The sequence below is a fragment of the Rana temporaria genome, chromosome 10 (genome assembly GCF_905171775.1).
Source record: "Rana temporaria chromosome 10, aRanTem1.1, whole genome shotgun sequence".
Lineage (NCBI taxonomy): Eukaryota > Metazoa > Chordata > Amphibia > Anura > Ranidae > Rana > Rana temporaria.
Genome location: NC_053498.1, coordinates 9,714,468 through 9,731,948, shown reverse-complemented (window position 1 = coordinate 9,731,948; position 17,481 = coordinate 9,714,468). Strand labels below are relative to the sequence as shown.

The following is a 17,481-nucleotide window of genomic DNA, read 5'->3' as shown; positions in this document are numbered from 1 at the left end:
GATATCCGATGATCAGTCTTGCCTACACACCATTGGTTAAAAATCCGATTGTGTCCAACGCAGTGACGTAAAACACAACGTCGTGCTGAGAAAAATGAAGTTTGATGCTTCAGAGCATAAGTCGACTTGATTCTGAGCATGCGTGGATTTTTGACAGATGGACTTCCCCACAGACGATCGTTTTTTTTCTATCGGTTTTTTATCCATAGTAAAAATTTAAAACAGGTTATATTTTTTTTCACAGATGGAAAAAAAAAAACGATGGGGCCCACACACGATCGGTTCGTCCGATGAAAACAGTCCATCGGTCCGTTTCCTTTAGACAAACCGATCGTGTGTACAGGGCTTTAACGTGAAACAATAAAAATATTCCTTTAAATTTCGTACCTGGGGGTGTCTATAGTATGCCTGTAAAGTAGTGCATGTTTTCCCGTGTTTAGAACAGTACCTGCACAAAATGTAATTTCTAAAGGAAAAAAAGTAGTTTAAAACTATAATGAATTGTCGGGTCATTGAAACAAACGGCAGGGGTATACAGTGGAAATATGAAAACATCTAGGGTTGGGATTATGTGGGCAACAAAAATAATCAAAAATATATATAAAAAATATAAATTTATTATACAAAAGTAGAAAAATTCATAACAATACAATATCACATCATAACACAGATAACAGGCATATGAATGACAGAAAGACACAATGCCACATCTCAAGGTTCCTCAACAGGGGTAGAGTGGAAAAGTGGCCATGATGAGCCACTTTTCCACTCTACCCCTGTTGGGAAACCTTGAGATGTGGCATTGTGCCTTTCTGTCATTCATATGCCTGTTATCTTTTTTATGATGTGATATTGTATTGTTATGAATTTTTCTACTTTTGTATAATAAATTTATATTTTTTATATATATTTTTGATTATTTTTGTTGCCCAAATAATCCCAACCCTAGAGGTTTTCATACTTACAATTTTCAAGGGATGATGGCAACTACATGGTCATCTGTATAGGCTGGTTTATTTACGGGGTATACAGTGGAACCTCGGATTGCAAAAGTCTCCAATGAATTGTTAAACTTGTTGTTGAAGACTGTTGTTTAATCTGCTCACCAATGCCAAAGGTCCAACCCAAGAGGAACCATTTCCAGACATACTCGGCCACTGGATATCTTCATAATTGTACAAAAGGAAGGTTTGATTACCATCTGTGCTCAGGACGGTCTGGAAGGTGTTCACCTGTAAATACAGAAATTGATTGTTCAAGACTAATCACCCAAAAAAAAAAGGTTAAGGTTTGAAAACAGCCATTGTTGCAAATTGAAAAAGGCATGATGGTAGTATCCTCACCTTGTGTGTTGAAGATCCATAATAGGCAACTCGGTGCCATGTGGCTACAAACACCCACTGAGCTGTGAAATTCACAGCATGGAAGTAAGTTCTGATATCGGAGGTGGCCCGGGACAGAAGAGCGGGATCTGTGGTCTCACGATAATATATATCACCCGCTAATCTATTATCTATATCAGCCCAGAAGATAGCCAGGAACGGGTTTCCATAAGCAACAGGAAGAGGTTGTGGTGTAAATTGACTGATTGATGATGCAAATGATAACAGACCATTATTATTCACCTGTGAAGGAGAAAATTGAGAAGAAAACTGTTTTATATATCAATGTATCATTTTTATTTAAGGAACGGTATCTAATTTCCTAAAAAGGGAACTGGGTGTATGGCCTGAGAACAGAATTTCTATGGGTGAAGTCCCATTTTGAAATGGCGGTTGTTTGAAAATGTAAAATGTTTGTAGAAAGAGATTTTATTTAGCCGGTTCCCGACCGTCTCACGCAGATATACTGCGGCAGAATGGCTCTCCTGGGTGAAATCACGTATATATACGGCTTCGCCCAGGAGAGTCACCAGAGGGCACACCAGAGGCACGAGCGCCACCCCTGCACGGCAGGTAACCCGATGCATGTGGCCGCCATTACAAGTAAAAAAAATTAAAACGCCATATAAATACCATAAATCTTTCCCATAGTTTGTAGACGCTATATCTTTTACGCAAACCAATCAATATACGCTTGTTATGATTTATTTGCCAAAATAAAGTGAGGAAAAAAATATAATTTATTTTTTTTTAATTGGGATATTTACTATAGAAAAAAGTAAAAGATATTGGCCTGGATTCACATACCTTGGCGCATAGTTATGCCGACGTAGCGCAGAGCGGCGAGCACAGTATTCACAAAGCACTTGCTCCCAACGTTGCGCCGGCGTAACGTAAATTCCTAGGCGTAAGCCGGCCTAATTCAAAGTAGGTGGAAGTGGGCATGATCCATTTAAATGAACCGTGACGCCCAGCCCTATTCACGTACTACTACGTAAACAACGTAAAATACGACAGCTGTTCCCTGGTCCATACCTTAACATGACTTACACCTGCTTTATGATGCTTAACTTTACGCTCCCTCATTTGCATATTTGCAATGAGGCGGCCAGCGTAAATATGCGCCCAAGATACGCCAGCGTAGGAAAGTTACGTCGGTCGGAGGAAGCCTATTTTCAGGCGTATCTAGTTCTATGGACACGGCGCATAGATACAACGGCGCACATTAACACTTACGCAGCGTATCTCGAGATACGCCGCGTAAGTGTTACGTGAATCCAGGCCAATGTGTTTTTTTTTTTAATTTTTGCTGTTTTTTGGTTTATAGCGCAAAAAATAAAAACCACAGAGGTGATCAAATACCACCAAAAGAAAGCTCCATTTGTGGGAAAAAAAGGAAGTCAATTTTGTTTGGGAGCCACGTCGCACAACCGCGCAATTGTCAGTTAAAGCGACGCAGTGCCGTATCGCAAAAAATTGCCTGTTCATTGGGCAGCCAAATCTTCTGGGGCTGAAGCGGTTAAACAGTGTACTCACGTAGAGATAAGAGTAATTTCTCCCAAATAGTGGGATGTTCCTGGATGGAAATATTCTCGGAGATCCTCCATCATCTGTCTTTGGACTGCTAATATCAATTGCAGATCCATATGGGTAGAGCAGATCTGATAAAAGGAAGAATCATAACTTACTTTCCCATCCAAGAATACACTGTATCTACAATATAACCATTGAAATAGAAGAATAAATGTGCCAACACGATGCTCTAGCCTCAGCTTCCTGCATGGTGGACAATTTTGCACAGAATCTATTGGAGCAGTTGAAGATTCATTGCAGATCGTGTATCAATGAGAAGATCTCAGGATCCCTCATGCCTGGTTTTTCACTATTTAAAAAGTTTCATTCAAATTTGTGTTACCTGAAGACAATATGAAAGGAGAGGTAACGGTTGTGGTGCGTGTGGTGAATGGTCCAGTTGTAGTCAATGGAATGTCAGTGGAATTTCCACTTCCTGTAGAATTATCTAGGAAGAAAAAAAAACATTCCTAAACATTTGTACACACAGCGGCCTCCTAACTCACCTATCTCATTCTGGTTTGGTAAAATGGGCAAGGATTAAGGCCCCTTTCAGACGTCCGCTCCGCTCGTCCATTCATTACAAGTCCGTTTAGGGACTTGTAATGAATCCCTATGGAATCGTGTCCATTAGCGGATGGAGCATCCGCTAACGTCGGCGACCACCCGCGTCCGTCGGGATCCGCTTTTGCGAACGGAAGAAAACCTATTTTTCTTCCGTCCGGCGGAATGGATCGGATGCAGACGGACAAACGGTCCGATCAGCGTGAGTTCCACTTTAGGGTGGAGCTCCGCTTTAAATATAAAAATGTTATACAATAAAACAGAAGAATTAAAATAGAAACACCGTACCAAAAGTAAATAGAAGTAAACTCTGCAAAAACAACTCTTATGCCGGACATTCGGACAACAAAACCGTGGATTTTTTTTACGATGGATGTTGGCTCAAACTTGTCTTGCATACACACGGTCACACAAATGTTGTCGGAAATTGCGAACGTCAAGAACGCGGTGACGTACAACACATACGATGACCCCGAAAAATTCAATAGCCAGTGCGGCTCTTTTGCTTGATTCCCAGCATGCGTGGAATTTTGTGCGGAATTGTGTACACGCGCTCGGAATTTCCGACAAAACTTTTTGTTGTCGGAAAATTTGGGAACCAGTTCTCAAATTTTTGTTGTCGGAAATTCCGACAGCAAATGTCCGATGGAGCCTACACACGGTCGGAATTTCCGACAACAAGCTCCCATCGAACATTTGTTGTCGGAATTTCCGACCGTGTGTATTAATGTATGTTCACAAAAAAACAAAGCAAAAAAACTTTGTTGAAAGTACCATAGTTATATCATTGGTAAGATAATAGTATTTATTTTATTACCAATTATTACCACAGGGTTATATTTTATGGAACCTCACCTATATTTCCATTGACGTCTTCTGGATGCAGTTTGTCCACTTTAAATGCCCAACGTCCGGTCACATTGACGTTGCTTGTAGATGATAAATTGGCGATGGAGAGTGTGAGGGATCCTGGAAGTGTGTAGTATCCGGTATCATAGCCGCTGTTCAGCCCGGCCTGTGTGGTTCAAGATTTATTTTAAAGAATTGTCTATGCAAATTACACTGAAATTATCACTGTGTAAACTTTATTTACTTAAAGTGGTTGTATACCACTTTTTAACATTTTTACCTACAGGTAAGCCGACAATAAGACTTACCTGTAGGTAAAATGAAAATCTTCATGCTATTCACCTTGCATGCATCCGCTGACGTCAGCGGCGCCTGCGCTCTGTAGGTCTGGCTAAAGGTCCGGCGGATGCTGCCGAACCCTTGCTGGAAAGAAGACTCCCGCACACATGCACGGGTATGACGTCATCGCGGCTCCGGCCACTCACAGCACGAGAGCCTGTGAACCCGGAAGACATGCCGAGGGGAAAATGTCAGCTCCGTCGGCAATCTTCGCATTAAGGTGAAAAAACATCTGATGTTGTCCCCCCCCCCCCCCAGGCCCCGTTATACTTACCTGACCCCTCGAAAGTCCCGCGCGGTCCAGAAATCCTCTTCGCCGCTCAGCCTGGCCGCTGATTGGCTAGCGCGGATGGATTGAGAGCAGCGCAGCCATTGGCTGGCGCTGCTGTCAATCACATCCAGTGACGCGGTGCGCCGAGGGGCGGGGCCGAGTGATACAGCGAGCGACTACGGGAATATCTTCTTTGACATTTGCCAAAAACTTATAGCTTAGGCATAAAGAGAAATGCTCACCAATGACAAAGGTCCATATTGGTAGGAACCATTTGCATAAATACTTGGCCACTGAATATCTTCATAATTGTACAGAAGGAAGGTCTGATTGCCATCGGTGGTCAGGACAGTCTGAAATGTGTTCACCTGTCAATGCAACAATTAAATGTTCAAGGCGAAACCTCCGAAAAATACATTTTAAAATTTAGAAAACAACAATTGCTGTAACTTAAAGAAAAATGAATCATAGTAATATCTTTACCCGGTTGGTTGAAGATCCAAAATACACAACCTGGTGCCATGTGGCCACAAACGCCCACTGAGCTGTGAAATTCACGGCATGGAAATAAGTTCTGATATCCGAGGTGGCCCGGGACAGAAGAGCGGGATCAGTGCTCTCACGGTGATATATATCACCCGTTACTCTATTATCTACATCTGTCCAGAAGATAGCCAGGAACGGGTTTCCAAATGCAACAGGAAGAGCTTGTGGTGTATATTGACTGATTGGTGAGCGGAAGGATAACAGACCATTATTATTCACCTGTGAAAGAGAAAATTGAAAAGATTTTTTTTTGCACCCATAGCAACATACAGTACAGGAATGGTAGCTAATTACGTACTACATAGACATGAGTGTATAACCACTGGATAGTATTAATAAGAATGAAGCCTTCTTTCAAGATCGAAAAGTATTGTTATTTTGTTCGTTTTAGAAGAACTTTTCAGAAAATAATTTCAAAATACATGTGTAAAAAATATCAAGCTTACATAAAGATAATAGTAATATCTTCCAAAAAGTGGGATTTGTCTGGAAGAAAATATCACTGGAGATCCTCCATCAAGATCCTTTGGATTGATATTGTCGATAGCGGATCCGTATGGGTAGAGGAGACCTAAAGCAAAGATCAAACATCATTTTATGCATTTAAAAAAAAACGAAATTTAATGCAAAACTTTGACTTACAAACATAATTGTGTCAGTCTGATCCTCTAAACTCCAACTAGACACCAGTCAAAGAGCTAAACACACAGATACACTGGCCCGGATTCACAAAGCACTTACGCCGACGGATCTCGAGATACGCCGCGTAAGTGTTACTATGCGCCGTCGTATCTGTGCGCCGTGCCCACAAAACTGGATACGCCAGAAAATAGGCTTCCTACGACCGACGTAACTTGCCTACGCCGTCGTATCGTGGGCGCATATTTACGCTGGGCGCATTTGCCGCTCCCATAGATTTTCTATGCAAATGAGGCAGATACGCCGATTCACAAACGTAGTTGCGCCCGGCGCATCATATACGCGGTTTGCGTAAGTCGTATGTCCGGCGTGAAGTTATTTCCCATATAGGCGCAACTCATGCAAAGGTATGGACCAGGGAACACAAGCCGTCGTATCGTTTGTCGTTTACGTTGTACGTGAATATGACTAGGCATGGGTTACGTTCACGTCGTAGGCAGTGAATCGACGTATCTTAGGCAGTTGTTCCGACGTGATTCTGAGCATGCGCACTGGGATGCGGCCATGGGACGGCGCATGCGCCGTTCGTTTTAAATACTTCTATGACGCTTGGCCCATCATTTGCATGGGGTCACGCCTCATTAGCATGGTTCACGCCCACTTCCATCTACGCTGGCTTACGCCGAGGAAACCCAGTGTATCTTTAACAGCGAGTGGGAGCAAGTGCTTTGTGAATCCAGCGCTTGCCTCTGTGCGCTGTGCCGGCGTAGCGTAAAAGAGATACGCTACGGCGGCATAAATATGCACCGATGTCTGTGAATCCGGGCCAATGGATATATGGAACTGTTTAACCTGGCAATGGATTTTTATTTTTCTCCATCCATTCCTGATATTTTCGCTGCCCTGGCAGGACAGAAGACTTAATTTTGACTGTTCGAATCACAGTATATAAAATAATATGCAAAGTGGTTAGAGGGAAGCTTCAGAACGCCAAAGATCTTTTTATTTCAAACTATGTGAGCAGACTGCATTTCCTCTTTAAAGTTCTAAAGTTGTAGACACCCACCATGGTGTAAATGGTAAGTTTTAGTGTTACAATTTTGTATTGATGGTTGTGGAGTTCACTAATTGGTGTTCATTTTATAGTAATCTTGAAAATACTGCAGATGTCTTTGCGATGTTTCATGGGAAAACAATATATAATAATAATTATAAAATATATTTAAATATATAAATATATAAATATTAAAAAAATACCAAAAAAATATTATAAACAAAGCTTCATAACCTATACAGCAAATATAAATTTGTACTGGAGGAGAGTAACATGGAATATTCTGCTCCTCCAGCCATTCGCCCAAATCTGCTGCATTGTTATCCACATTTTCCAGATTCTCCTCAGCAGCAAATGATCCCATTGCTAGAACCAGACAATTACAACCACTGCCTATGCTTCCATCATAGTCTTGGCATCATAGGTGAAGACAGGATCTGTTGGAGCAGCTGAAGCGTAGGATTCTTTGAAGATCATATATCCATGAGAGGATCTAAGGATTCCCCAACGTGTTCATTGGCACGACTTAGTTGGGGTAGGCGGTACACTTTGTCCCACGCCTCTTGACCTTTGACCCCTGGGATCCGCCTCCTGACCTTTGGGGGAGGTCCCTATTCCAATCCCTAAAGCCTCGTACACACGCTCGGTTTACCCGGCAAGAACCAGCAAGAAAACTGCTGGCAGAGCTTTCTTGCCGAGTAAACCGAGCGTGTGTACGAGGCTTTTGGGTTTCTCGTCAAGAAAACTGCCTAAAATCTCTAAGAACCTGCTCTCTATTTTCTCGTTGTGATTCTTGGCAGTGTTTTCCTGCCGAGAAACCCGAGAGTGTGTATACTTACCTGTCGCGTTGGAAACCCACGCATGCTTGAAATGACTTTGACGCAGGTGCGGTAGCTTCCTAGGCATAGGTAGGGTGCAGCAAGATGGCGGCAACGGCATCGAATGTGACGAGCGCATGCTCGTCGTACGCGATGACGTCACTGCGTTCTTGCCTTTCAAAAGAACCGCAGTTCTTTTGAAAGAAGTGTCTGTACGCTCGGGCGGCAAGAGATTCTTGCTAAGAATCTCGTCAGGAAAAACAAGGGTTTTTTCCTGATGAGATTCTGGCCCGTGTGTACAGGGCTTGAGTCTTAGCCTTGTTCTTCAAGGGAAAACCCTAAACCCTAACCCTAAGTAACCTTTGACCTATGAACTTTAACCCTAAGTGGATCTCCACTTAGTGACTCCCCGAAAATCCCTACCTTTCCCAGAACCTGCTCGGTTTGTCGTATAAAGGTGTCTAGTTTAAACTAATTTGAATAGTTGCTCAAGACTTTCTATTACCTGAAGACAGTATAAAAGGAGAGGTATTAGTTGTGGAGCGTGTGGAGAATGGTCCAGGCGTGGTTGTCAATGGAGAGTCCGTTGAATTTTCATTTTCTGTCGAATTATCTAGGAGGAAAAAATATACCTTAATATTTGTACACACAGTGGCCTCCTAACCCAACTACCCCATTTCAGTCTTGGTGAACAGGCTAGAACCAAAAAAGACAAATGTTATGTTTTCTGAAAATATTTAGCAAATATTCCTTTTAAATAGCTGACTTTCCTTGAAAGGTGTTATTATTATAACTGTAATTACTTACATGGTGGAGCTAACAATGGCTATGTGTATTCTTTTTAATCTTAAAGAAAATATACAGTATATTCTCTTGTAAAGTATATCAGCTTTTTGGTAAAATGAGTGTGCTAATATTTTGCATCTGGTCTGATCCGAATGTGTGAAAGGGCCCTAACGCTATAAGTTGACCACCTGGTTAAAACAATGTACTTCCTATGTGGCTGATATACCCAAAGCTGTAAAGCAAGTAGGTGGATTAAATGTAGTATCTAATCTACCCCAAATTTAAAGTCTAACCCATATATATTTACATTTCATAAAATAAATCAGAAGCTCATTAAAAATAAAAACACCATACAGAAAGTAACTTAAAGTGGAGCTCCACCCAAAAGTGGAACTTCCACTGATCTGCTTCCCCCCCACCTCTGGTGCCATATTTGGTACCTTTCAGGATGGAGGTGGGAACAGGTATCTGTTTTTGACAGGTACTCTTTCCCACTTCCGGGAGACGGCGATGTGGCACCGCCCCTCAGAAAGTCGGTGCCCGACCAAGTAGAATGCACAGCGCGCTTTGCGCAGGCGCAGTAGTGAAATGGCTGTGAAGTCAAAAGGTTTTACCACAAAAAACTGGGACAACGTATTGACTCAAGTATACGCCTAGGGTGTCCATCTGCATGCCTCACTGTGCCTCACTGTGCCTCACTGTGCCTCACTGTGCCTCACTGTGCCTCGCTTTGCCTCACTGTGTCCATGTGCATGCCTCACTGTGTCCATGCCTCACTGTGTCCATGCCTCACTGTGCCCATGCCCCATGCATCACTGTGCCCATGCCTCACTGTGTCCATGCCTCACTGTGCCCATGCCTCACTGTGCCCATGACTAGACTGACGTTTAACATGGGAGTCTATGGAAGGGGTGTCTGGCTTTGATAAATTGGTGCTCCCCAGCTGTAGGTCCCCCAGACAACAAACTTAGAGAATAAATGAGGGCTACATGTGTGCCAAGTTTGGGGTCCAGGGGATCTATGGCCGGCCGGTACCGAGTCTCCAAATTCTGGAGATCAGGCGCAAAAAGGTGACTCGAGTATAAGCCGAGAGGAGGCCTTTTTCAGCACAAAAGAATGTGCTGAAAAACTCGGCTTATACTCAAGTATATACGGTACTTCAGATTTGCTCAGATAATGTTTATTTTATTAGCACAGGGTTAAAAGTAGTGGAATCTCACCTATATTTCCATTGACATCCTCTGGATGTAATTTGTCCACTTTAAATGCCCAACGTCCGGTTACATTGACGTTGCTTGTAGATGATAAATTGGCGATGGAGGGTGTGAGGGATCCTGGGAGTGTGTAGTATCCGGTATCATAGCCGCTGTTCAGTCCAGCCTATGTAGTTCAAAAACATTTTTAAAGAGTTGGCTATGCAAACTACCCTGAAATCGTCACTGTATAAACTCTATTTAAGAACTCAACTCAATTCTAATCAAATCAGAATCTACTCAAGAAGGACAACAAGTCCATGTTTTTGACCAGCAAAGTGACTTTGGTGGTATGGAAATAAAATGTAACTTAAAAAAAAACACATTGTAAGATGTGTTTATGGCACAAAGGTTTCATTATTCTCAATAATCAACCATCACCCTAGGCCTTGTAACCCAATATAGTCAAAGGGAAAATAAAACAGTTGAAAGTCGAACATTATTGATTATTGTATTTCATTGTTGTGATTCTCGTAATCTCTTCAAAAGGAGTACAACTAAGGGTCCTTTATTTTACACCCTGCCACATCACAGGGTGAAAAAAGTGTGAAGTTCTTCAAAAGGTAACTAACTAGTCATTTCAACTGTTCTCCTATCCAAATGTCTCAAAACATTTTAGATAATAAACCTTGATGGTGGGCAGAGAAATGTACAGGGTGGACCATTTATATGGATACACCAAAAACAAAAGTTGGATTCAAAATGGCCACCACGGTCACCACCCATCTTGAAAAGTTTCCCCCCTTATATATACTAATGTGCCGCAAACAGGAAGTTAATATCACCAATCATTCCCATTTTATTAAGGTGTATCCATATAAATGGCCCACCCTGTATAGTAAATTCTGCCTTTGGCATATTATTCTTACACTTCGCACCCCAATTATTATCTTAATTTAGGAGGTTTTGCTGAAATTTTGGCAAATATGGCAAAATTTGGGTAAAATTTTAACAGTCCATAAAATGCCTAGGGGTCGATGAGATTGGACGATAAAGAGGAGTTCCACCCAAAAATAGAACTTCCGCTTTTCGGAATCCTCTTCCCCTCCGATGTCACATTAGGCACCTTTCACGGGGGAGGGGGGGAGTAGATACCTGTCTAATACAGGTATTTTGCTCCCACTTCCGGGCATAAAAAGCCGAGCCACCCGCGGCTATCTACGCCACGTCCGGTGCCTCCTCCATCCCCCCGTTGTCTTCTGGGAAACGCACAGGTCCCAGAAGACAGCAGGGACCAGTGGGATCGCGCAGCGCGACTCGCACATGCGAAGTAGGGAACCAGGAAGTGATTCCTGATTCCCTTACCGAAGATGGCAGCGGGAGCACCCAAGAGCCGAGGGACAAATCGGCTTTGGGACCCGACATCGCGGGCGCCCAGGACAGGTAAGTGTCCATATGTTAAAAGTCAGCAGCTGTAGTATTTGTAGCTGCTGACTTTTAATTAAAAAGAATTAATGGAACTCTGCTTTAAGCATCTGTTTGCATGAATAAGGTTTGATCTTAGGCCCCTTTCAGACGGACAGATAGAATGGTGCTTTTAGCTGCGGATTTTACCGCAGTTAGAAGCACGCAATTCTTTCCTATGACATCATTCACACACTACGGTTACCTGCGATGTTTTTCCCCGTGGTTTTGTGCGGATAGAAAAAATAGAACTGGATGCGTCCAGCTGCGAAATCCCGCAGCTATAGGCAAATAACCGCAGGTAACCGCAGTGCACTGTGTCAACTGCGTTTGGTATGAATCTTGAGGAGGAACTCCACGCCAAATTTCAACTAAAAAACCGGCATTGGGTCCCCCCTACAGGAGCATACCAGGTGCTTGGGTCTGCTATGGATTTTAAGGAGACACCCCCTGCACCGAAAAACCGGCGTGGGGGGGGTCCCCCAAAATCTATACCAGACCCGTATCCGAGCAGAAGCCCGGCCGGTCAGGAAAGGGGTGGGGACGGGCGAGCGCCCCCCCTCCTTAACTTAACCGTGCCAGGCCACATGCCCCAAAGCACCTGTCCCCATGTTGATGAGGACAGGGCCTCTTCCCGACAACCCTGGCTGTTGGTTGTCGGGGTCTGCGGGAGGGGAGCTTATCGGAATCCGGGAGCCCCCTTTAATAAGAGGGGCCCCAGATGCCGGCCCCCCACCCTATGTGAATGAGTATGGGGTACATCGTACCCCTACCCATTCACCTGGTGGAAAAAAAAAATGTAAATAAAAAACACGACACAGGGTTATTAAAGTAATTTATTTGTCAGCTTCGGGGGCCCCCCTCTCTTCTTTAGCTCTTTTACGAGGGGGGGCTGCTTCTTCGATGTCTTCTGGGGGGGGATGTGCAGGTCTTCACCGCCGTCTGGTTCTCTTCCGCCGGGAGGGGGGCGCTTTCTTCTTTAGCTCTTTTACAGCGGTCTCCCGGTCTTCTCATTCGACGTCTTCGGCGGGGGCGGGGGGGAGTGCAGGTCTTCACCGCCGTCTGGTTCTCTTCCGCCGGTAACAGTAAGCAGCCCGTGCCTACACTTCAGATTTCCATGCAACCGTTTATAAACAAAGCAATGGACTGTTTACATGGCTTTGTTTTTGAACAAAGCCATTGATCACAATGTCATCAATAACACGGTTACCCGTTGGTCCAGTGATAAACACAGCCATGTGATCACAGCTTGTAAATGTGTTTCCTCACAGTGCTTATCTCATGAAATGATACTTCTTTAAAATCCCTGAGTGAATTCAAAAACGTATAATTTAGGAATAGAGAGATCTGCTCAATAAGAAAGAAACATGTAATTGCTAACATAGTGAACAATAGCTCAGTAGATAAATAAAGCCATGTGATCGCCATTTGCACCTGTGTTACTTTATAGTGCTTAGCTCATGAAATGACCCTTCTTTCAGACCTCTGGGTGAATTCAAAAACATGTAGGAACCATTCATTCACATGCAGGGCTGGACTGGGACAAAAATTTGGCCCTGGACTTCATCCAGACCAGCCCACTTTAATTTTGCAAACACGCACAAAAACAAGTGAAGCAGGGGGGGCTAACGACATGCAGGACCATTGCTTCAGCCTCATTGGCTGGAATTTCAGAAAACGGCATTGCTGCACAGCCATTGGCTGCCTTTCAGCAATGCAGCGGCGCTGAAGCTGACCTGGGTTTGCACACTAAGAAGTGAGGTGATGGGCAGTGCGGATGAAAGGTCTCTCCAGACAAACCCACCCCCCCGGCCAGCCAACCTTGATGGCCACCCAAGCCCCCCCTATACACTGGCCATTAGCAGTTCTACTTTATTTCTCTTATAGGCAGTACAGCGGTGCTCAAATTATTCGGCCGCGCAGCCATTACTTTGACAGGATGTCACCGAAACCGGCCCACTGAGCCATCGGCCCGCCGGGAACTCCCTGTAGTCCCAATGGCCAGTACATGCCTGTTCACATGTATACTTGACCACTGAATTTATTTTTACAAATTTTTGAATTAAAAAACTTGTAGTTTAGGCATAAAGATAAATGCTCACCAAGGTCAAAGGTCCATGTTGGTAGTGACCATAGGCATAAATGCTCGGCCACTGAATATCATCATAATTGTACAGAAGGAAGGTCTGATTGCCATCGGTGGTCAGGACAGCCTGGAATGTGTTCACCTGTAAATACAACAAAGAATTGCTCAAGAATAAACCTCTAAAAGACATCTCAAAGGTTAAAAAAACAGCCATTGTTGCAACTTAAAGAAAAGGCACCATAGTATTTTCTTTACCCGGTTTGTTGAAGATTCATAATACGGAACTCGGTGCCATGTGGCCACAAACACCCACTGAGCTGTGAAATTCCCGGCATGGAAGTAAGTTCTGACATCGGAGGTGGCCCGGGACAGAAGAGCGGGATCGGTGCTCTCACGATAATATATATCACCCGCTAATCTATTATCTATATCAGCCCAGAAGATAGCCAGGAACGGGTTTCCAAATGCAACAGGAAGAGCTTGTGGTATATATTCACTGATTGGTGAGCTGAATGATAACAGACCATTATTATTCACCTGTTAAAGAGAAAATTGAGAAGATTTTTGTTTTGCACCCACAGCAATATACAGTGCAGGAATGGTAGCTAATTGCTCAATACATAGAAATTAGTGCAGAGCTGGACTGGGACAAAAATTTAGCCCTGGACTTCATCCAGACCGGCCCACTGACAGGTTTCTCCAATGTGGGCGGCCGGGCAGGGAGAGGAGGTGAAAGCTGCGGGGAGGGGAAGGAGGTGAACGCTGCGGGGAGGGAGAGGAGGTGAATGCTGCGGGGGGAGGTTAACGCTGTGGGGAGATGGAGGAGGTGAACGCTGCAGGGAGATGGAGGTGGTGAACGCTGCGGGGAGGGAAAGGAGGTGAATGCTGTGGGGAGGGAGAGGAGGTGAACGATGCGGGGAGGGAGAGGAGGTGAATGCTGCAGGGGGGGGAGGAGGTGAACGCTGCGGGGAGGGAGAGGAGGTGAACGATGCGGGGAGGGAGAGGAAGTGAATGCTGCGGGGGGGGGAGGAGGTGAACGCTGCGGGGAGGGAGAGGAGGTAAATGCTGCCGAGAGGGAGAGGAGGTGAATGCTGCGGGGAGATGGGGGAGGGGAACGCTGCGGGGAGAGAGAGGAGGTGAACGCTGCGGGGAGGGAGAGGAGGTGAGAGGTGAACGTTGCGGGGAGGGAGAGGAGGTGAGCGCTGTGGGGAAGGGGAGACAGAGGAGCGGAGGGGGCGGTGGTCCGCTGTCACTGAAGCTGGCCCACTGAGCCATCAGCCCACCGGGAAACTCCCTGTTATACAGATGACCAGTCCATCCCTGAATTAGTGTATAACCACTGGACAGTATTAAAAAGAATGAAGCTTTCTTTCAAAATAGTAAGATTATTGTTTTGTGTTAATGTTATAAGAATGTTTCAGAAATTCAAAATGCATATGTAAAACATATCAATCATGATGCTTACATAAAGATAAGAGTAATATCTTCCAAAAAGTGGGATTTGTCTGGAAGAAAATATCATTGGAGATCCTCCATCAAGTGCCCTTGGATTGATAATGTCGATAGCGGATCCGTATGGGTAGAGGAGATCTAAACCGAAGATTAAACGTCATGTTATGCAATATAAAAAAAAGAAAATAAATGAATACCTTTGACTTTTAACATGGGGCTGCCTTAATTTTTGTATGTTATATCTGCCTTGAGTTCAACTTAAAGGATAAGTTCACCTTTTGTAACGTGTTACACCTGTATTCAGGGTGTGTAGTGATATAAATGTATAGTGTAGTCCGGTTAGATAATTGATATTTAGGTGTTAGTATGATGACTAAAAGTTATGTTCTTCCGCAGCAACACACCAGGCTTTCCAGAGAGTGCATTTATTTGACTTCCAATACAGAATAAAGTCCAAATTCCACAGATGATACAAATCCAACAGTCTCATCTTTTCCTAGACCTGTGCCATATTCATACAGAGAATATACAGAGAATATTCTGAGTGACAAGACTGACTGAATGGCAGCTTGAATGTCTCAAATACTGGTCTCACACTGGAGGGAGGGGTTCTTCCATGTCAACCAAATGGTTCCCATGAATGAATACCCCTCAAGTCCAATTACCATCAATAAATTCTTCCTAGGTAGTCTTGCATAAGATTAACACATCTAAGGGTCTTCAGCTGTCCCTTTGATATGTTAGAATTCAGCTGGCTTGGACAGTTCAACTGAATTCCTGGTCAATATGGTAATGCAATACAATATATTGTGCCACACATACCTACACATATATATTAATATTACAACAGGGTGTAACACGTAACATGTTAAGACTGGACCAGCTCCCGCACCTTTCCGATCCCCGCTGTGACAACTAGCGGGGTTCTTCTCCCTCTACACGCTAGCCATCAATTTAGAAAAAAACATGCCCCCCCCCCCCCCCCCGCTGGGCCACGTCACTGATTAACAGGGCTCTGTGCATGGAAAACTAAAAGATCCGGCAGCCTTTGAGGCTGTCGGCTTGTCATTTGCAAAGATCTACCTCGGCGATGTGGAGCGCCGTGGTAGTTCATTCATGCTTCCTGCCAGATTGTATCTGCTTATCCATATAGGTACGGACAAGCAGATACTTGAAGGGGTTAGCAATCATCCGTAATGCTCACTGGTATAGCATGGGGGGCGCCAGTGACCATGCTGGGGAAGATAAAAGTCCGTTCTAGGAAGAGGCAGATCCCTCTTCTTCCTGGACTTTCATCTTCCCCAGCATGGTCACTGGTGCCCCCCATGCTATACCAGCAAGCCCTCCCGATGATTGTTAACCCTTTCAAGCTTTGAGGTCACCAGTTGTATCGTTGGTTTATCACATTATCTAATTACACCATCGTTTTACACATCTACTTTTATTTTTGTTATAATCTGACTCAACCATGATGTAATACATTTTTCTTATCCATTTATATGGTCTGAACTGCCTGCTTTGACAACCAGACCCTGGATCTAGCCTTACAGAGCGCTGCTTTATCGTTTTTCTTTGCTTATTCCACATTGTTCCAGTGTTTGTCAGCTGCACTGGGCTTGATCCACCACTAGCCACGGATTGTTATACATAATTTCTTTATATGACCCACACAGGGCAGATCCTAGGGTCACAGGCGCCTGGGTGCAGAAATATTTCTGGTGCCCCACATGGGCGTGGTCATCTTACTAACTCCTCCCATTTACAAATGTTTCTTTGGCTACGACTCAAACACAGAGATGCTCCCCTAAGAAGTCTTCATTAGTGTCCCCCATCAGAGCCCCCCCAGCAGGTGTCTCCCATCAGAGCCCCCCCCAGCAGGTGTCCCCCATCAAAGCCCCCCCAGTAGGTGTCTCCCATCAGAGCCCCCCTCAGCAGGTGTCTCCCATCAGAGCCCCCCCAGCAGGTGTCCCCCACCAAAGCCCCCCCAGCAGGTGTCCCTCATCAAAGCCCCCCAACAGGTGTCCCCATCAGAGCCCCCCCAGCAGGTGTCCCCCATCAGAGCCCCCCAGCAGGTGTCCCCCATCAGAGCCCCCCACAGCAGGTGTCCCCCATCAGAGCCCCCCACAGCAGGTGTCCCCATAGATCAGTACTTGTCCAATAGATCCATGTAGCTCGGGCGCGCTGGGAGCAGAAGCACATTACAGGGGGCGGGGCATACATGGCATCTTTGGTTACTTGGAGGGTGGCATTCATAGAGCATTTCTGGGAGTGCACAGGATGATTGGCAGCAGCTTCGGCCAACCCAGAAGCCTCTCATCACACTGCCTATGGGAGAAGAGCTGACACACGCAGAGGGGGCGGGGCAGACAGGAGACTGCTCCATGCACACCGGACAGAATTAAATAGTGGAGCCTAGTACCGGAACGTGTTCCGGTACTACGCTCCGCCGTGGTACCCAGCCCGGAT

At 44.8% G+C, this 17,481-nt stretch overlaps 1 protein-coding gene across 1 annotated transcript in view; it reads right to left on the bottom strand.

Moving 5' to 3' along the window:
* LOC120916156 overlaps positions 1-17,481 on the bottom strand; it is a 228,899-nt gene that overhangs the window by 177,103 nt on the left and 34,315 nt on the right. The window contains exons 15-22 of the mRNA XM_040326976.1: positions 15,029-15,153; positions 13,819-14,100; positions 13,580-13,705; positions 10,041-10,200; positions 3,298-3,402; positions 2,919-3,043; positions 1,344-1,625; positions 1,107-1,232 (exon numbers count right to left, since the gene is read on the bottom strand). Coding sequence (XP_040182910.1) covers positions 1,107-1,232; positions 1,344-1,625; positions 2,919-3,043; positions 3,298-3,402; positions 10,041-10,200; positions 13,580-13,705; positions 13,819-14,100; positions 15,029-15,153 — 1,331 coding nt within the window. The remainder of the gene's footprint in view (positions 1-1,106; positions 1,233-1,343; positions 1,626-2,918; positions 3,044-3,297; positions 3,403-10,040; positions 10,201-13,579; positions 13,706-13,818; positions 14,101-15,028; positions 15,154-17,481) is intronic.